The 22,182-nt window shown below is 44.6% G+C and overlaps 1 protein-coding gene across 1 annotated transcript in view; it reads left to right on the top strand.

Moving 5' to 3' along the window:
- The first annotated feature begins 16,160 nt into the window (after positions 1-16,160).
- GAS2L2 (growth arrest specific 2 like 2) overlaps positions 16,161-22,182 on the top strand; it is a 28,761-nt gene continuing 22,739 nt past the window's right edge. The window contains exon 1 of the mRNA XM_088446324.1: positions 16,161-16,619. Within this exon, the coding sequence (XP_088302450.1) occupies positions 16,262-16,619 (358 nt within the window). The 5' untranslated portion in view covers positions 16,161-16,261. The remainder of the gene's footprint in view (positions 16,620-22,182) is intronic.

Genomic DNA, 22,182 nt, shown 5'->3' with positions numbered 1-22,182 from the left:
GCCCGGCCAGTTGAGCTGTCAGTCACTGGTGGCCTCTGCAGCAAGTGTACGGGTGGACAACTTATAATGTATACATATCTGCTGTTCTGCACAGCCGACGCGATATGTCTATGAATGACATCATTCACAGACATATCGTCTGTACACACTGACCAACGCACACACGATATATCAGCCATTTAATTGACCGGCTCATATATATTGGCCAGTGTGTACCCAGCATTACTTTCAGCTCTTAAATAATGACAGTTAATGAGTAGAAATAAATGCTGACTGACAGAGCACCAACATACGATACTTTTTAGGTTTTTGTTTTTATTAATATGATTCAGCATCCCTTTGACAAAATCCCTGACTGAGGTGTATGCATTTTCTGTTACTGGATGCTGCTGCTATTCACAGTCTGTAGGCTTTAATGCAGCACCTTACCTCCCTATCCAGCGCCACCTTGTCCGTCCCCATTTTATGACTCAAATCTCCTGGATTCTGTAATTGGTTGCCCCTGTTGCCAGTCCAACACAAGGGGAGGAAACACTCTAATCACTCCCTCCTGCACTACAGCCTGACCATGAGCTCTGTAATCCTGTAGCACTGCCTTAGATGTCAGATGTGATATGCAGCGCCTCGTCGTCCATGTCTCCTCATGTAAGAAGTCACTGCTGCACACAACTTCATACTGCGACTGCCAAGGCAGAAGTCAAACAGTCAGAGCGGTTCCCCCTTTATAACTAGAAGTCGAGTGCTGGTGCAACTTCCCACATGCGCTGCTGCTAACAGATGCCTTCTTTGCAAGCAAGGAACTTTAACTTTAAGCCTAGGGGACAAACACAAGCATGTAGCCCTTAATTTTCTACTAAATAACTGTAATCAAAAAGCTCAAAACAAAAACATAACTTACCAGCCCTATCTGACAAAGAAACTATACTAATGTCCTCTGGGCCTGATTCAGACCCGGTCGCAAGCGCTGAGTGCTCGCAACCGGGTCGGGCTAGCGACGGGCAATCCGTCGCTCCGGGTCTCGCACCAAAGGGGGCGAGCTGTCGATGTTGAGTGACAGCTCGCCCCCTTTGGTGGGCAGGCCGGGGGGGTGGCTGCACAAACGGAGGCGTTCCCATGAGAACGCTTGCCGTTTGGGGGCAGCCCCACTGACATCACGATGTCAGTGGAGAGATTCTGGCTCTGTTAGAGCCGAAATCTCTCTGGGGCTTGCGGCCACAAGACCCTACCACAAGGGTCTCGTCGCAAGCCCGATGGTCGCGATGGCCTTGACCAGCGCGACCATCATCATGGCCGCTCGCTATAGCTGTGGGTGGTCACCCACAGCTATGCGAGCGACCAGGAGGCCGCACAAAAAAATAAAAAACGCCTTGATTCAGAACGAGCGTCCGGCTCTGAATCAGGGCCTCTGATCAATACAGAGACCATAACAGTGACATCTATACAATAATTAGACTTAAAATCAGATCCACAATCTGTCTGCCTCTCCTTGCTCATTAAAAATCAATCAGATGCCAGATTTGCCACCCTTTTAAATTAGACCCCAGTTTTCATCAACTCCCACCTACTTTATTAAAAACATCCAATCCCCCCTAACTACACACACACACACACCTACTTCATTAAAAATAATACCCCAGATCTGAATCACTCCCATTAAATAAAATATACTTAATTCTGTCTCCTCTTCCACATTAAAATAGTACTGAAAAACTGACACCGGCTTTTTATTAAAAATTATACGCCAAATCTGATTTCCTCCCTTCGTCATAGCACATAATGCCCCCATTTGCTATCAAAGTCTTCCGAGATGTAAGTTGGGATCATTAGGGAAACGTGACGTTGCTGCACTAACAGCATCGTGGTCTCTGGTAACAGAAGGAGCTTAAAATATAATATAAGCACAAAAACACACAAGATCAATATACTCAGCAATAAAATATCTGTCAAAATGGACTACTAGAAGGAATCTACTTGAAGAGTGGGTTCACCTGTTACCGGTCTGTGCAGGGTGACCACTAACCAGCTTTTTCTCTGCTGTGTGATCACAGTGGATAACAACTGCTTGGCATCTCTTGGAGATGAGTCCTTGGACTGTGGGCAATTGTGTAGTTAAGTATCAAACTGGATTCCACTAGCTGGCAGGAGGTCAGGATGGGAGTAGTAGTGGGAAGCAGAGGGCAGGATGGGAGTAGTAGTGGGAAGCAGAGGGCAGGATGGGAGTAGTAGTTAGGAGGGGCAGGATGGGAGTAGTAGTGGGAAGCAGGGGCAGGGTGGGAGTAGTATTAGGAAGCAGGGGACAGGATATGAGTAGTAATGGGAAGTAGGGGCAGGATGGGAGTAGCAGTGGGAAGCAGGGGCAGGATGGGATAGTAGTTAGGAGGGGCAGGATGGGAGTAGTAGTTAGGGGCAGGATGGGAGTAGTAGTGGGAAGCAGGGGCAGGATGGGAGTAGTAGTTAGGAGGGGCATGATGGGAGTAGTAGTTAGGAGGGGCAGGGTGGGAGTAGTAGTTAGGGGCAGGATGGGAGTAGTAGTGGGAAGCAAGGGGTAGGATAGAAGTAGTGGAAAGAAGCAGAAAGAAAAGGAGTGGAAGGAACTCACCATGAAAAAGTAATCTCCGCAGAGCTCTCTGGTCCCGGCTGGCGTTCCGCCCTCCGTGGACTACAGCACTGTGCCACTGTCACTGCAAACCGACTCCTTCTCCAAACTACATAGCTGCAGCGTGCACAACTCTGCACACCTCCTGCAGCCTCAGGGATGGGAACAGATGGCCTTACCCATCTCACAGAGACAGAGGGTAGGCAGGCAGTGGTGGATGAGGGAGGGGACACAGGAGCTTGGAGGAAGCTTCCCGGAAGTGCGGCAGCGGCAGCCGGCCCTTGCAGAGATGCAGTGTCAGCCCGGCCGGCCTTTTTAATGGGAGTGGGGAGCATGGGACCAATTTTGACCTCTCAGCAGCCCCACCTTCTTTGGAGACTGACACCCCTGCAGTGGCACGGCCGCAGACCAGCCTGTCCTGTCATGACATATGTCATGATCGTGTATGTGCACCTGAGGGCTGAGGGAGGCGGAGCTACCCGGCTGTTCCGACAGTTACAGCACACACACAGAGCGGCCAGGGAGCATTCTCTCTGCCTCCCTCCCGCAGCCAAATAAATACATGCGGGGGCAGCCGTGGAGGATCAAATTGTACAGGGGCACCCTGCCCCCCGGCCCAGCCAGCCACTGCTGTCTGGTTGGCAGATGCCCCGCGGCCAAGCCTGCTTGGCACACAGTGGACTGGCGGGAGGCGACTCACTGCTGTTATTCACTGACACTGGGCTGGGGCTGTCTTCCACTTACACTGACAGCCTGTGAGCAGTGTCAGTGTAGCAGTCGGAGGCAGGTTGATTTCCCTCACTGCTGAAGCTACGCTTCCGCCCTCCCTCCTTGCAATAAAAAAAAAGTCAAGTGCAGGAAGTGCCGGTATGCTATACCGTTGCATACCGGCACACTTTGAGCACTGGTCTGGTCAGAATGAGCCCTAAGAAATGTGAACCTGCAAGAATATGATAGAACCTGATGTATACTTAGCTACTATTTAATTCTCTCCTGCCAAATCCTGGAGAGGAGATGCAAATGAGCACTTTGGAGGCAAGGGCGGGCACTTTACATCGTTAAACTCCATTTGGAAGGGGCGGACTACAATAATGTGATTTGCATCATTTTGGTCCCGTCCTCTACGGAGCCGCAATTGCCGATTTTGTCTCCCCATCCTGTCCACTTAACTAGGAAGTGGTCGGGATGCATGCGACCTGCCAGGGTGCGGGGGACTACTAGAAAAATCAGGAATCTCCCGAACCTTCCAGGAGAGTAGGTAAATATGACTTGTTAGTGATTTCTATAGGTGGGACATTGGTGTAAAAAAAATTTTTTAAATCAAGAATACACTAGAGGATGTATTCAGGGGCAACTGCGGGACCAGTCCCCCTCCTACTGTGAGCACAGCACTGCTCCTGCCCCACCCAGTGGTGTAGTGAGGGCAGAGCATGAGTTCCGTGCACTGAAGAGGTCAGAGGGCCATGAGGAATATTATTAAACATGATTGAAATTTAAGAATCATTTTGTGGACATGTTCTAATGCTATGAAGTCCGGGGAGTGCCACCCTATGTTGTGATGTATTGTGAAAAATATCTCTTTGCTGGCAGGGTACCCAGGTATTGGTGTGCAGTGAGGAGCGCTGGATATTTTTCTTCATATCTATCTATCTATCTATCTACTAAATTAGTGCAGTACTCCCCTCATTAATCACAGAACACTTTCTTTCCTTTTCAAATGCAACATGCCCCCAATATGTTGGCCAGGCAACCCAATTCCTTATGGGGGAGGGGGTGCCGCAACATGCCCTGGCCACCATGGCACCTAGCTATACCTCTGACTCCACCTCCTTTCCTCACAGAGGAGACCTTTTCAGTGTACTAGTCCCTCTTCAAACGGAAGAAACCTGCATACCCAGCGAAGCCTGGGTCTCTGGTGAGTGAACTCTGTCACAGTCCTGCTCACAGTTGAATACCAATACAAAATTCTGAAGCATGGCTTCCTCTCCAGGCTACAAATTATCAACCTAACTTGAGCAAACTAGCTTCAAAACAAGAAGGACTGGGTAGTGCACACCTATTACTTTTGTAAATGTTTGTATATTCCGTAATGATGGTGGCACTACAAAGATCTTTTTGTCTTGTAATGTTGAACTTCTGGCACCCCAAGAGAAACCAGTTGCATTCTACTGTTCTACAGAATGCACTACAGAAAATTTTTATTCTATTACCTTATAAAAGAAAGAATATTAATAATAGAGTTATGCAGTTCGCATTCAGACATCTGTCAGAACCGAATTTCATGCCGAATTGAGACATGTCCCGGTTCCTCCAGCTAAATTCGGGTCTCAAAACTAGGCAAAACATCATAATCCCGGAAATGTTGGATCTTGCGTGTTTTGGATTGCATATAGGTCCTTCCCTGTCATATTCCGATTGTACTTTCTATTTCTCCCTGAAGCAGTTCCGCCTTTGTGGGTGGGCTGAAACTGCACAGATCAGTATGATCCGAGCAAGCTTTGTTATGTGTTAAAAATAGAAAAAAAGGTTACTTTAAAGAAAAGAAAAGCATGGGGTGCCCTCCAAAATCAATAAACAGCCCTGGACCACTGTGTGACCAGGTCACTCCATAGAAATAAATGGGCAGTCGCTGACTGGCTGCGAATGGAATTAAATGGTGTTTTTACATTTAGATATTTTACCAAGTGCATAATAGTAAATAGGCTATTTTGGATAAAGTTCTGTGTTAGCCCATGGGGGTGCAAGTGGATTGATATGTTTGTATGTAATAAAGCATACAATCAAATTAATTACATTTATTTGAAAGTGGAACAGCTTTTTAGTGTTAAAGTTGTATTCTGAGAATGAATAGGTGGTGGCCAGGATTATTTGGTAATACTGTATATCTATTGAATTAATGAAGTGTGCCACAAATAAGATTGGAACATAAACTGTAAAGTGCCAGCTGTCAGACATACAGTGCATACACACTAAACAATATCCTCACTGAGCGATATTGTGTAGTGTTTTCCCAGCAGTGGTGTGCTCAATGTCGTTAACTATATCGTTCAGTGCCAGCACCCTCCCTCTTCCCCGAACCTGCACAACCTGACGCTATCGTCAGGTTGGACAGCAAGTTCGGGCGATGAAGAATGTCGTCAACGACCACCCGGAGCGCGCATCGCTTGTCGTTGACGGCATATAAACTGGCCGATATTGTAAACGATAACCATATTGTTACCGTTCAATCACTTATAAAATCAGCTAGTGTGTACGTTGCTATAGAGGGTCACAAATTGTACATGCTGTTAGGAGTCATCTTCTTTTTTGAACAGGTACTGCTCAATTTAGGAGTGCAGCTTGACACCCATGTAAACAGTTGCTGCCAATTCAACTGTTATCTGTAGTGACTATTAATCCCTGGGGCTGCATATTGTTCACTGAGAACAGATCCAGGTTGCCTTCTTTTATAATAATAATAATAATAATAATAATAATAATAATAATAATAATAATAATAATAATAATAAACTAGCATCATACTTGCCTACTTTTCAAAAAGCATTTCAGGGAGATTGTGAAAGCAGCACCTATGAGCGCGGTGGTTACAGTGGACGTGTACTGCTACATCTGAGAGACGTGCCATAAACTTCATTTACTGTACTTCCAAATGTAAATGCGCCCAAAAGCAGTTGGTAAGAACTACTTGTTGATGAAAACACACTGATACTTATCAGAAAATGCATAGGGATCATTGTGCCTTATAACCAATGCAGGGAAATTACACTAATGATCCCATTTGAATGTATATATTTCTGCACTCCAATTATGAAGCTGTTATATTAATAAAAAAAAATCAGGGAGATTACTAGACTTTTCAGGAAGACAGGGATATTGCTACTATTTCAGGGAGTCTCCCTGACAATGAGGGAGAGTTGCCAAGTATAACTAGCACCCAACTATGAATTGAAGTTAAAGAACTCACAGGCAGAGTGGTTTAGAATATATAATGACAGCGAGTTGGTTCTGTACATTTTACAATATCTATCTCACTCATTTGAAGCAATAAATATTTCTGGCAAACCACCAGAGTGCACTGAGTGCCACTATAATTCATTTTTATAAAACCCATTGTGGATATAGGATACATTGATCTCCCTGGTGTAATTCACTTTGCCATTAGTGTTATTTTATATTTTTTAGAATATATTGCAGAATACATGAGAGAGCATAAAACACACAGTAAACAACAGAGCACTTTCTAGACAATATGGCTCCAAATGCAAACAGTCAAAATGCGGCGCTCCCCATCTCATTCTGGATATTTTCTAATATTTTGCTTTTCTACACTTCTCAACCAGTGGCGTAAGTTCATGGCAGGGACCCGGAGGCAAAATAGATGGTGGTGCCCCCACCCATAGGCTCCGGCTTGCTCCAGCCATACACCTTGTGTGTCTCTAGTTCCAGCCAGCCCCCACTGTCTCTCCTGCCAGCACCCTGTCTCTCCAGCCACCCCTCCTCTCTATCTATAGTCAGCACTCCCTCTCTGTCACACCTGCCATCCCCCTCTCTGCCTCTCCAGCCAGCACCCAGTGACAGACCTCTCTCTGTCGCACCTGCTAGACCTCCTGTTTCTATCTCTCCAGTTAGCCACCACTGTCTCATGCTAGGCCCCCTCTCTCTGACCCCATTGTATCTCCAGCCAGACCCCATTGTGTCACCTGCCAGGCACCCTTTCTCTGTGTTTTTATCTAGCCCCCACTGTCTCTTCAGCCAGCCCCCGCATCCATCCAGTTCCATTTACCTTCTCCTGGGTCTTCAGCTGCCTGCGTCTTCTTGCTCCTCTACACGCCGCGGCTCCACTCTGACTGCCGCACGAATCCGTGATGCATATCTGAAGGCACTGCCGGCAGTTTGTTCAAGAAAGTTTTTTTTGTTTATTGCGAGTCACAATAAACAAAAACAACTTTATTGCACGGTTCCAGTACATGACACAGCAACTCCACGAACCCCACAAATAGAGCCATCTATGACTGCTGGCAGATGGACTTATCTGTGTGCCCCTGGTTCCCAGAGGTGGATTTAGACCTCATGTGGCCCTAAGCAAGACACTGATTTGGGGGCCTCCTTCCTTAAACAATCTCCACCAACCCCAGTTGCTCTTTAAAGTTGGTGCCTATTCTACCAAATGCTTTGAATTCATAATACATTTATTAATAACACATGCATGCAACTGTTAACCTCATTTCAGCTATAGCACCACATCCCTGGGGCACCAGCACTTCATACATCCATAACCCCCCATCTCTGGAAGCACCAGCTCGGTATACACCTATAACTCACCATCCGTGTGGGCAATGGCTGCATAGTAATATAATTATGTAATGGAACCCTGGAATGTGCCTAGCCTGCTACAAACGCCATGAAGTGAACAGTGATGCAGGGATACACAGATCACCCCCATACACCAATGATCAGTCACTATTATGTCCCTGTCTTATCCCCCCTCCCCCACCAGATCCAGCTTTTTTATCTCTCTCTCAAATGCATTTCACTCCCATATATAACTCTCTGTGCAGGCCCAGATTTTTATTCCTCCAGCCCCAGCCAGCACCATCTGTGTAGCCAGAGCCAGAAGCAGACCCGTAATCCCACCACAGATTACCACTCTTATGCAAGAGTCCCCCCAGGTCATCCTGAGGCCCCCTAGTTTATCCCCCCCTGGTGTGCATAGCCGCATCCCATTCCGAGCTTCAACTCTCCAGGACCAATCTCTGTCCAAAGGCCAGCTGTGCCGCTGCTTCAGGGTTCTGCTGGCAGATGACACTAATCACTGCTGCAACCTCTTGATCCTAGTTCCCTTCATAGCCTCATCCAGCCATGATCAATCTACGCCCGGAATCCAGCTGCGCGGCTGGGTCCTGGGGGGAGGCCGCTTTAATCATCACTGCAGCTGTTGCCTCCACCTTCAGCACTGACTGCTCACACAAGGAGACCCCAGAGTCCACTGGCCGTTAATATCAGGTGTGCTCAGGCACAGCACGGCTGCCTCCTGGAGCGGTGTCAATCTCCTCCAGGCAAATGATGTCCAATGGTCAGCTGGTGCTGTAGGGAAGCTGAATAAGCTGGGAGTCCTGCACTGCCTCAGCAGTCAGCTTCTACATTATGCTGGGTGCCTCGGTAACAGTCACTGACAGTCTTCCAGAAGTATTCAGCCAACCCAGCGCTAGCAAATGAGTTTGAGGTCTGCCATGATTCAGCCCTGTCGACGGACCCCCCGAGACCCACTGGGCCCTAAGCAGCCGGTTTGGTAGCCTAGCAGTAAATCCGCTACTGCTGGTGCTCCCCTGCCTCCGGGAGTTCCGCCACTGCTCCCAACATATGGGAGGTATGCAAGAGAGACTGTGGACACGTCAGAAAAGAGGCCTGGTTCACCAATTCTGATGTCTCTTATTTTATAAATATATAAAGTATAGCTATTCTGCACTTTACTTGTGCAGAGTTATTATGGCCTGCTTTGGGGGACTACCGGTGTCTGTAGCAGGAAGACAATTTCCCCACAGACCTTGCAGAAGTGAGAGAGCCATAGGAGATAAAAATGCACCATGACCAGGGCCATCTGAACAGCATTGTAGGTCCTGGGCAAAGCAATTTATTGGGGCCACTACAAATGGACACCCACTGCCCCCTCCTCCATTAATAAAATCACACCCCAGATTGGATGCTAAATGCCACGCCCCAATGAAGAAAAGCAGACCCTTGATCTGACAATCCACTTCCCCAGCAAAAATGTAAAATAAAATCAGACCCCAAATAAATAAATAAAAATTCATAACTTACAAATCCCACGGTCCTGCGCCATCTGTCCACATGCTTCCATACAGTGACTGGCTGTCAGCACTGATTGGTGAACAGCTCCAGCCATTCACCAATCAGCATGCTGGCAACCATTCACTGTCTGGCTGCAATCTAGGAGGCAGAGAGAGAATGCTGCCTGGCCACTCTGATTGTGTGTAATTCACAATATGACAACCCGGGGAGCATCTTTCTCTGCCGGCTGTCCTATGAATGGAGTGAGTGGTCCACAGCCCCATACATGGGGTCAGCATACAAATATTACAAAGTGTACAAGCAATAGTACAATACACAGGTAAGTACATAACATACTGTAGGTAAAACATTACTACTGTATAACATCACACACTAGGTAGAACAGGTAGCAGGAGTAAGGATAAGGCAACTCACTGTAGCTTGTAGAGTGTGGGGAAGGGGGAGTGCCGCATTTTGACTGTGCGTACTGGGAGCAGAAGCGTCTTTAGAGAGTAGGAGACGCGTGTGCATCCCCCGTCACAGGCCCCCTCCTCTCGCTCTGGTGTCCGGCTGGCCAGACATGCAAAATCAATAAACTCTGGGCACTAGAGTGTGCCCAGGGTCTATTGCACATGCGCAGATCACCGGGGAAATGGCACGGCTGCCATGTTCTCAGCGCATGCACAACACTCCGGAAAAAAGGCAGCGGCGGCTATTTTACGGCATTTGATCAGCGCTGGGAGACCCGACGCGGGACTTCGGAGAGGTAAGTATGACAAAGTATTGGTGCAGGGTGTGAGGTGCGGGCCCCTCCTGGACCCAGGGGCCCGTGTGCACCACACACCCTGCACCCATTATAGATACGCCCCTGACTGGGAGCCATATTGACTAGAAACTGCCCTGTCGGTAACTCTGTGTTTTATGCTCTCTCATGTATACTGCAATATATTCTAAAAAATATAAAATAAAGCTAATTACAAAGTGAAGTACACCAGGGAGATCAATGTGTACCCTTGGGGCTGCCTGTCCTGTGCGTGACTGGCAGGTGGCGCTTCCAATGGGAAGCCACGTCCAGTCACAGTGTAGCCAGTGCAGTCACAGACTGCAACTGGCTCACTGAGGTGGCGGATTGTACTGGGGGGTTGCAGCCCCTAGATAAAATCCGCCACTGGTCGCAATACAAGGGGGCCTCCACAGGGCTGCAAGTTCCTGCAAATAGGGCACCCGGATTCCTACTCGGTCCACTTGTCAGCAAAAACTATTTATGGCATCATCACGGTTGCCGCATATTGAGGGCAGTGGCAGTGCCTGGATTGGAGTGGACATGAAGACAGAGGAGAGGAACAAAGGGGTTGTCATGGCCTGGGGTAAATTATCCATTGGAGTGGGGGGTGTATAATGCAAAATATACAAACACCAGTGTGAGCACATCAAAAGACCATAACATTTGAGAATTGAAAGAGAAATTCTCACCCTATGGGGCCTATTTATTGATATTATTTTTACTAAAATAAAGTGAAAAAGAGTGTTTTCACACCTTTTTCACATTTTAGTTTCGCCTAAATTTACTAAAGGGCAATTGGAGTAGAATTCGTAAAGATCTACTCCAAGCCCTAATTATCACATTTTTAGTAAGCAGATTGCATTTCCCATAATTGCAGTTATTCATGTCATTTGGATGCAAAGAATGTATTTACATGTTGATATTCTAAATTTGAGATACTTTGACCTCGGGTGTCTATCTTTCTATCTTTGCTCTAATGTGAAAAGCTTTCCACGCCATTGGTGAGCAGTTGAAGGATGTACTGGCAAGGCCAATGGATAGTTATTGGAGATGAGAGGTGAGTTATGAGGAAGGCTGATAAATTGCTGTTTTAGTGTGTTTAAAGCTGTGAAGACTAGCTGAGAGAGAGAGTTCCAAAGGACAAGTGCACATCAAGCAAAATCTTTGATTCGAGTGAGGAAATGACCAGGGTGAAGGAGTGGTGAGGGTGGGAGTTTGGGCAGAGATGAGGCAATAGATGGGGGATAGGGTGGTGGTTTAAGGCATTATATGTGAGGGTAGGGAACTGGATTATGAATGGATTGGGAGCTGGTGAAGCAGGTTGCAGAGTGGGTGCACATTACTCTTAGGGCGGGATTTAATTTTTCAGGTGCAAAACATAAGTGGTTTTGTGCTATTTAATTAGCCCATTTTTTTGTGCCCCCCCCAAAAAAAATCTATAGTTGCGCGAAAGCCCATGTGGTTTCGTGGCCCGCAATCATGGGGCTGATTATCGGAGATTTTTGCTCGCCTTCCTCAGGTAGGTGAAAAAAAGATCCCTGATGACTGCCGGCATCAGGGCTAATTGAATAGCCCGCGGGGGGATCAATTAGCTGTGGTAAATTACTGCCTCTAACTGAATACCCCCTTTATCTCATTTCAATGAAAGAGACATCTATTAGTAATAACAATCATCAGGCATTTTATTAAACAATAGTCACCAAGTTATAACAAACAAATAGGACAACTAAGCAGGTAGGAGCTGGGGGCCGAAAGTAAAGGATAGAAGGACCACCTGTTTTCCATCACTGAACTAATGTCTAGGTCTTACAGAAACCACCAAGTAAGTGATTTGATAATGGAAACCTGCAAATTCAAATTTTGGATTCAGAGGATAAGAAAATATGTGAAAAACATGAGACTTTAGCATAACAAGCTGCCTGGGCCTAGCCAATCTGCTGCCAAGTCTGACAACTGAAATCTTGACACATTTATTATACAAACTTCTGTAAATATATATTCTGCACATCCTACCTAGACAATACTGTCACTGTGATCAATAATAGATTTGTAACCATTTCAAGCATTTCTCTGTTTCGCAAACACAGTTATTATATGTGGATTCCTATAAAATCAGATAAGTGTTTACAGTAAAGAGAAGGGTTCAGCAAAAGTGTATTTTCTACAAGTTAATTACATTGTCTTTTGAAATGTCCTATGCTTATGTATATACACAGGGGTGTATTTAAAGTTAGTATTGCCAACATAACCTGTAAGCACTATTATTATTTATTAGTAATAATATGCAATTCTTTTTCCGCACTCTCAGACTATCTGCCTTTAAGGTCTATAGGGGAGTAACCGGGGTTGTTTAGAAACATATGTTTAATTGGATGACACTGCTATATCACTTTTATTCACCTGAGATGACAAAGATTATTAAAGTAGTTTGTAAGGTTTGAAATAATGTGTTGAATAGTAAAAGCAACCTCTAAACAATACATTCTGACTAACTATAGGATAGTGACTGTAGCATTATTTAATCCTGAATCCCTGCAGGCACAGGTGGGTTAAACGTTACAAGCTTCCTTTATGTTTAGGATAAATAGTTTGTTCCCTGCCGGGACAGCAAGGCTTGTGAGTCTTTGAGGGTTAATAGGGAGTGTTTGTAGCAAGCTTTTTGTCACCAAGGAGAAATGTGTAAGCGATTGGTAAGGAAACAAAACATTAAGCAGCTCTTTCAGAATAGGCATTTTTCCTTGCTGCCTGTAACTTGGGGGAGTCCTGTCTGTACATCGCTGAAGGAAAAGTCATCATGCTTAACAAAAGATGACATGGGACCCTAATAGACAAGACTGTAGGAGGTGGTCTGTCCAAGGAGGAACTCAGGTTTGTGCTCATTAGGAAGAAAATTGTTGTAATTAGCAAAAAGTAGACACATGATGAATTCATGTTGGAAATGTATAATATTTAAAAAATATTTAACGGGGGTGAAAAAGTTGGAAGTGACTAAACTTCAAATTAACTTTACTAAACTTTTGTGGGTTTTTTTCAAGATTTATGTGTAAAAATTTTGTTTCTAATACTGATATCTGTACACACATCGGGCTGCTTCTGATTTGGGAGCAAAGCTAAAAAAAAAAGAACTGAGGAGGTGCAGATGTAAAATGTGCAGATAGATGTAGATTTGGGAGGGGTGTGTCCCAATTCAAATCTAAATTTCAATGCAAAAATAAAGCTGTCCAGCATTTGTGGGCTACATGCAACAGCAGCCAGTAATTACCCAGCATGCAAAAATAAATAAATAAATGGTATTTACACCCCTTGTATTACAACATGGTTTGTCCAGGCCCAATGTTACGTGCTTGTTTTTGGTTTGCTCCCAATTCAGAGACAGCCTCAATATGAGAGATCCTGGTCCTTCAGGCTTTTGTATAAATTATGTTAAATGATGAAACAGTCTTACAAAAAATGTGCAAATCCCATTAATATGTTAAACAGGATTACTAGATGGGAATCAATGGTATATGTACAGTCAGGTGCATAAATATTGGGACATTGACAGAATTTTCATATTTTGGCCTCTATTCACCACTACAATGGCTTGAAATGAAACAAACAAGATGTGCTTTAACTGCAGACTTTCAGATTTAATTTGAGGGTAATTACATCCAAATCAGGTGAACGGTGTAGGAATTACAACGGTTTCTATATGTGCTTCCCACTTTTTAAGGGGCCAAAAGTAATGGGACAAACTAAACAATCTTAAATCTAACTTTCACTTTTTAATACTTTGTTGCAAATCCTTTGCAGGCAGTTACAGCCTGGAACGCATAGACATCACCAGATGCTGGGTTTCATCCCTGGTGATGCTCTGCCAGGCCTCTACTGCAAATGTCTTCAGTTCCTGCTTGTTCTTGGGGCATTTTTCCTTCAGTTTTGTCTTCATCAAGTGAAATGCATGCTCAATCGGATTCAGGTCAGGGGATTGACTTGGCCATTGCATAACATTCCACTTTTTAGCCTTAAAAAACTCTTTGGTTGCTTTTGCAGTATGCTTCGGGTCATTGTTCATCTGCACAGTGAAGCTCCGTCTAATGAGTTCTGAAGCATTTGACTGAATATGAGCATATAATATTGCCTGAAACGCTTCAGAATTCATTCTGCTGCTTTTGTCAGCAGTCACATCATCAATACATACAAGGGAACCAGTTCCATTGGCAGCCATACATGCCCATGCCATGACACTACCACCACCATGCTTCACTGATGAGGTGGTATGTTTTGGATCATGAGCAGTTCCTTTCCTTCTCCATACTCTTCTCTTCCCATCACTCTGGTACAAGTTGATCTTTGTCTCATCTGTCCATAGGATGTTGTTCCAGAACTGTAATGGCTTTTTTAGATAATGAAATAACGAGGGAATAGCCCACACCTGTCCATGAAATAGCTTTTGAGTTGATAGTCCCATTACTTTTGGCCCCTTAAAAAGTGGGAGGCACATATAGAAACCGTTGTAATTCCTACACCGTTCACCTGATTTGGATGTAATTACCCTCAAATTAAATCTGAAAGTCTGCAGTTAAAGCACATCTTGTTTGTTTCATTTCAAAGCCATTGTGGTGCTGAATAGAGGCCAAAATATGAGAATTCTGTCAATGTTCCAATATTTATGCACCTGACTGTATGTGCACATGTGTGAAAGAGAGTGACTAAGAATAACACATAATTATTTTCATTATTCCGCTATACTCTGTTGCCACTCCTATATACTGTTTTTCTTCTCCAAAGGTCTAAATTAATGGGCCATCATAATTCTCATCTTTAGACCAATATTCCCATAGACATCTGTTCTGCACTTTTATAGTACTAATCTCTATTCCAATAGTAGTTGTATCTTTCAGCGTAAAAGTGGCCAGACCTTGTTCTTCCTTTTCACTACAAGTTATATTGCATTGATATTTTGTACCCTTGCACTGTCTTGCCATTACATAGGCTTTCCTATGATTCTTTAGGCATATAGTTTTAATTGGGATGATGTAGCCAGGATGCCGGCGGTCAACATGCCGACCATCAGAATCCCGACACTGAAACCCCGGCATGGGACTAAAAATAGGTGTCTAAATACTGACGTCTATAATTAGCCCCACGCCGAAATCCCGATGCTCGGCATACCGAATGTAGGTTAGCCGGGCATCTTGACGTGTTAGCCGCAGGGGGGAGGGTTAGGTTTAGGCACCCCCAGGGGGACGTAGGGTTAGGCAACCCCCTTGGAGGGTTAGATTTAGACTAGAGGAATGGGGGGGGTTAGGGTTAGTTACCACCGGGGAGGTTATGCACCCCCCTGGGAAGGTTAAGTTTAGGGGACGGGGAGGGGGGGTTAGGGTTAGGCACCCCCCCTTAGTCTTAGGGTTAGGGGGGAGAGGAAAGGGTTAAATATATGTACCAGCTGGTGAAGGGATTATGATGTGTCGGGCCTTAGAATTTCCGACTATCTTAGACCATTTTTACATTGTGTGCTGCCTTAGGCTATAGTAAACAAATAAGTAAGTAAGGGAGTGGCCAACGCTTACTGTGTGCAGCACCCCTACGCCATGCTTTATACTCAATATGTAAGCAGCCAACACAGTAATGACACAAAAGAATATTACCTAGATTTATTTGATGTTGTCCTGTGAATAAAGCTGCCCTGAGCTCTGCCTGTCTAGTGTAAACGTCCCTAAAGATGGCTACTTCATAAACAATTACCTGTTAACCTGAATTGTAAATACATTCACAGCTACCTGGTATTATAATATGTCTGGTCTTTACTAACTTTTATATTTTGATTTAATTTGTTATTGTATGTCTTGTACATTGTTAGTGGCAAAAAAAAATGGTAAATGAAATAGCTATAGCTTTGTAGTAGTGGTGGGGCTTAGTGAATACATACTCACAGGTATGACTTTTCTGTTCCAGATAAGACTGTCAAAATGGCTTTCCTTTAGCTGAATACATTCATCCTTACTGGAATAAGATGGTATTGAAGGAGACTCTGCAAGGCTTTTCTATGTGAGTCCATTCTATTTCTTACCCCAGTACTTTTGTTCAGACATCACTTGCAATACATCAAAATGTCAGCCTACCAAGGAGGCAGCGTGCGCAGCATTCGCCCATATAAGTCCAGTGAACAGTACCTGTTTGCCATGAAAGAGGACTTGGCTGAGTGGTTAAAGGATCTGTATGATTTGGATATAACAGTAGATAATTTTATTGAAGCCTTAGAGACTGGATCTTTACTTTGTTACCATGCCAACAATGTGACTGAGGTGGCTTGTGACTTTGCTGCCGAATACCCTGACCTGGCAAAGAAACTTTGGTTGCCAAAGTCTGGGGTAACGTTCAATGGATCAGCCAAACCTGCAACGTTCCTGGCAAGAGACAACGTGTCCAACTTCATCCAATGGTGCAGGAAAGACATGGTCATAAAAGGTAGGGACTGGGGAGTACATGTCTCTAATCATGTGCATGTCCTGTGATAGGTCACTGGTCAGTTATTTTACTAAAGTACTATCGTCTATTTATCATAGGTAGAAAAGCCCTAAATGCCTGAGGAACGATTTGTCAGGTTCCTCTGGGGATAGTGATAGCAGAGAGAGACAACCCAGAAAATGCTCTATTTAAATAAATCAAGCCTTTTTGTTCTGAAATAAAGTACAGCATAATTATTATTTTATTTATGTATATATTTGCTTAACTTTTTTTATTTTTAACGAAAGTTGAATTGGAAGCGAAAGTCCAGGCTTCCCGGCCACTGCACATGTGTGCACAGGCTATATACTGTATACACACACTGGAAAAGTAGTAAGACTGCTCCTACTGCTGCCAACCACTATCACTGGGGAGTTCTATATCACTTAGCTGTCCTGGTAGCATTTTATAAGCAAATTGTAGCCAAAATAGATTTTCTATTACTGTGATAGGAAAATCTTTGTGATCACAACATCTTCATAAATATCACACGTGACAAATTGACAATATCTGACCAAATTATCAAAATGCTTGAATACACGTTATCATTACTCTCATTCAGGAGAGATGTTTAATTAAAATGTTTTTGCTTAGTACAGGCATAATAATTTCACTTTTGGAGGATCTGTTTTCAAATTATTTCATAATGTAACTAGTAGTTTTTAAAGACCCTCTAGAAGAGCAGCGTTTCTCAACCCTGGTCCTCTGGAACCCTAACAGTTCCCATTTTCCAGGTCACCTAGCAGGGGCAGAGGTGTATCACCAACTGTCACACTTTAGAGATCCACAGGTGACATAGAAAACATTAACTGTTTGGGTCCTGAGGAGTTTGAGGACCACTGCTCTCTATTGTGCCGCTTTCCTGAGATGTGTGCTCCGTTACGAGAGATGTGTGCTGCATTACAGGAGATATGTGACGAATTGTATGAACCTGGTGGAAGGGAAAGAGTAGTCATTTAAGATACTAGAAAATAGTAGAGTTTTTAATGCACAGTCACGCCTATAGTAAAACATCTTGTGTTAGTGGGTTAATGTGGTAAAGAGCAGACTTATAGGCCATCTCATTTTAGCAGAAACACTAATTTAATTGTCCCAATTTATGTTTGGATAGTTAAAATCACCCTTTGTATTTTTAATAAATATGGATTTCAGTACAATTATTTATGTTAGGCAGCTTACTAATAGGATATCCATTTTTAATGTGTATTTTATGGAAATTCTGTGTTTATCATTCCAGTTTATAATTTTATTTTCATGCAAAACTTTCATGTTTTTTTTAGTAAATGGAGAGAGCCACATACATTTTTATTTTAAAAAATTCTCAATCCCAGGGAGTTAGGAGTGGTGAGGGTCACAAGAGAGAGGAGGGTGCAAGGGTAATAGGGAGAGTGTCCAAAGGGACAGGGTGCCATATGAGAGAGGAGAGGGTGCCAGGTGACAGAATCCCAGGGGAAGGTACGGAGTTAGAGGGGACAGTGTCATGGGCCTCTCGCCATGGTCACTACTTCATAAAATTACTTATGGGTTTGCTTCCAGCAGCACAACTGCACATGTCACAGTGGGATACCTAAAATGGGCTTGGCGATTAGCTCCAACCACCCAAGAGGGTTCACATTTTTGAACATTTTTCTTTGACACATTACAGGTGTCAACGTGTTTCGGTGCCAGGGCATGCTGGCATTTTTGGTAATCCCGTCAGCCCTGGTTCATCCATTGTCAGACATTATTTTTACTCAGCAATGCTGGCACCTGTAGTGCACCATGGACAAAATGTTTTAAGTCTAATTTTTATCCTTATTACCCACCACTACACAGGTGCTATAGGAACTAGTGCTGGGTATACCCAGGATGAGGGGCTCATGTTTTTCATCGGTCCAATTCTTTAGGAAACACAGCTCTGGTGCCGACTGGTCTAGGGCTGGTTGGACTCATTCTCCACAAGGCCTGGTTAATAGTAATTCAGGGGGACTCAACATTTTTTTTTTTCACCCCCTGATGTTTCTACTACCAGCCAAGACTTCAAGGCCAAGGGCTGGTTATTAATTTTAGGGGGAACCCCCACAGTTTTTATTTTTTTTATATTTTGAGATTTTTTACTTTAAAAATAAATAAATAAATAGATGCACGTTTTATTTAGGGGTGTGCACCGGCCACTGTTCGTGTTTTGGTTTTGGATCTTTCTTCGTGTTTTGGATCTGGATTGGTTTTGCCGAAACCACCCTTCCGTGTTTTGGGTTCTGGGTTTTGTGTTTTGGATCTGTATTTTTTTTAAAAAAAGCATAAAAACAGCTAAAATCACAGAATTTGTGGGTTTTTCTGCTCCTATGCTATTATTAACCTCAATAACCTTAATTTCCACTCATTTCCAGTCTATTCTGAACACCTCACAATAGTGTTTTTATATCCAAAAGGTTGCACCGAGGTAGCTGGATGACTATGCTAAGAGATACGAGTGGGCGGCACAAACACGTGGTCCATCTAGGAGTGACACTGCAGTGGCAGACAGGATGGCAGTTTGAAAAACTAGGCCCCAAACAGTACATAATTAAAAGAAAAAAAAGAGGTGCAAGATGGAATTGTCCTTGGGCCCTCCCACCCACCCTTATGTTGTATAAACAGGACATGCACACTTTAACAAACCAAACATTTCAGCGCCAGGGTCTGCCACACGACTGTGGCTGAAATGATTGGTTCGTTTGGGCCCCCACAAAACAAGCTGGCAATTAATCTGTCCCTGCACAAACTGGCTCTACGGAGGCAAGATGTCGTCCTCATCCTCCTCATCCACCGATTCCTCACCCTCTTCAGTGTTGTGTACATCCTCATCCTCACAGAGTATTAATTCGTCCCTGCTGGAATCCACAACCACAGGTCCCTCTGTATGTTCTGGAGGCTGGTCTCCCTGGAAGAGTTGATAATTCATTTTATGAACATCATCTTCTCCACATTTTGTGGAAGCAACCTCCTACGCCTTTCGCTGACAAGGTTCCCGGCTGCACTAAACACTCTTTCGGAGTACACACTGGAGGGGGGGCAACTCAGGTAAAATAGAGCCAGTTTGTACAGGGACCTCCAAATTGCTTCTTTTTCCTGCCAGTACAGGTACGGACTGTCTGACATGCCTACTTGGATGCTGTCACCGATGTAATCCTTTAACAGACAGACGCACGCTTGTCGCTGCTGCTTTAAGGATGCAGGTGCGGCTACAGCCCACACATTTCATAAAGAGAAAAAAAAAGAATTTTTTTATTGTTTGTGGAGCGCACTTTGAGGGTTACACCACCCTTTAACAGACAGACGCACGCTTGTCGCTGCTGCTTTGAGGATGCAGGTGGAATCTAGACGGGATTTGGAACCGGGGACACACTACCTCCATCAATTGTCTAAATCCCACTGCACTAATGGCGGATACCGGACGCACGTCTAACACCAACATAGCAGTCAAGGCCTCAGTTATACGTTTTGCTTCAGGATGACTGCTGTCGTACTTCATCCTCATCGCTAGGGACTGTTGGAGGGTCAATTGTTTAGTAAAAGTAGTGGTGTTCCTACTTCCTCTCTGGGATGATGAACAACTCCCAGCAGCAGCAACAGCACTAGAAGGAAGTGGTTCTTGATCTTTCCCTATTTTATTTTTATCGGAGAAAGTGTGGTCCTCCATTTATGTTATATTTATATATATGTGCGGCTAAGGCGCACACACAGAAAATATTTTTTTATTTTTGCTGGAGAGTAGTGCACTTTGTGGGTTACACCGCCCTTTAAGAAATGAGCCAGCTGGCTCTTTACTTATGGGACACAGGCGCACGCTTGGCACTGCTCCTTTGTTGATGCACGTGCAGCCACAGTGCACACAATTCACAAACACAGAAAATATTTTTTTATTTGGTTTGGAGTGTACTTTGGGGGTTACAGCACCCTTTAACAGTCAAGCCAGCCGGCCCTTTACTTATGACACAGGCGCACGCTTGGCACTACTTTGTTGATGCACGTGCGGCTACTGCGCACACAATTCACAAACACAGAAAATATTTTTTTATTTGGTTTGGAGGGTACTTTGGGGGTTACAGCACCCTTTAACGGTCAAGCCAGCCGGCCCTTTACTTATGACACAGGCGCACGCTTGGCACTACTTTGTTGATGCACGTGCGGCTACTGCGCACACAATTCACAAACACAGAAAAAATATTTTTTTTTAGCACTTGGGGGGAGCACCCCTGATGGACAGAGCACCCCCTGGACAACACTACAGCACCCCTTTAGGACTGGGACACTGCACAGGACTTTGGAGTGGACACAGCCCCTATGGACAACTGACTGCACAACACAGTCCAGCCAGCCCCTATGGACTTTGAAGTAGTGGACACAGCCCCTATGGACAACAGCAGCACAGCACAGCACTACTCTGCACTACACTACACAGCCCAGCCCAGCCAGCCCTAATTCCCACCCTCCCTCTTCACTGTCCACAGCCGAGTGAGAAAATGGCGCCGACGCGGGTACCTTATATAAGATCCAAAACCCGCGAGACCCGGAAGGCGGGATGATGACGTTTTGCCTCGATTTCAGATCCGAGTCAGGCGGGAAAAGTCGAGCCTGACTCGGATCGGCCTCGGATCGGGGGGGCTCTGGGGGGTTCGGATTTCAGAAATCTGAACCCACTCACCCCTAGTTTTATTAGATTAGACGATGTGTAATGATTCAGCCAAAAGATGCCTTACCTAATCAATATCCTAATTCTCGGGTAGTAAGGATCAACCGAGGTCTTTATTATAATCTATTATACTCTCTATGTACCATCAAATGGTGAGATAGAGTCTGTACACTAATGCAATCATAGCTGCGATCCTGTAAGCAGGTGCTGTGCGAAAATATGCTAATCAAGTGCATACAAACATGCAGCGGTGGTCGCAGATCCTTCCATAATCGACCATCTCATTAACCATATAGTCACGCAGAATAACCACAGGAACTGAAGACACTGATGTCAAGTTTTCTGCGTACAGGAACGCAGTAGTATGCTGAGATGCCCCCAAAACAGTCGCAACATGTCTGCGTTTTTGCCGCCACTCCCCGTATCTGTGCCCAGGCGGCCTCTGAATATCAATCACTTTGCAGAGAATTCCTCACTGCAAGCAGCTGCACTAAGGTATATTGGCGTGTGCACAGTGCGACCGCAAAGCATATGCAGTTGGGCGATAATTGCTCAACTGAATAAATATTGGCATTCTGTCCACATCTGAATCAGGTCCACTGCCTTCTCTGCTCAAGTTTGCTGTCTGATTGTCATCATTGACTTCTCCCTCTCTTTCGCCCACACAGTCATGCTATATCCCAATCCTTCCATTCCACCATCTATGAAAATGATCTTTCCTTACCTGTAAGGCTACCAAATGATTTTATTCATACCCATGTTATCTCTTGCTTGGACTATTGAAACCTCCTACTCTCTGGCCCTCCTCTCTCTTGACTCTTCCGTCTTATATCTACATACCTCCAAACATTATAGATCCCTAATAGGGAC

The sequence above is a fragment of the Taudactylus pleione genome, unplaced genomic scaffold (genome assembly GCF_031769625.1).
Source record: "Taudactylus pleione unplaced genomic scaffold, aTauple2 ptg000397bl, whole genome shotgun sequence".
Classification (NCBI taxonomy): Eukaryota; Metazoa; Chordata; class Amphibia; order Anura; family Myobatrachidae; genus Taudactylus; species Taudactylus pleione.
The sequence above is the reverse complement of the archived record's forward strand: the minus strand, read 5'-3'. Positions and strand labels throughout refer to the sequence as shown.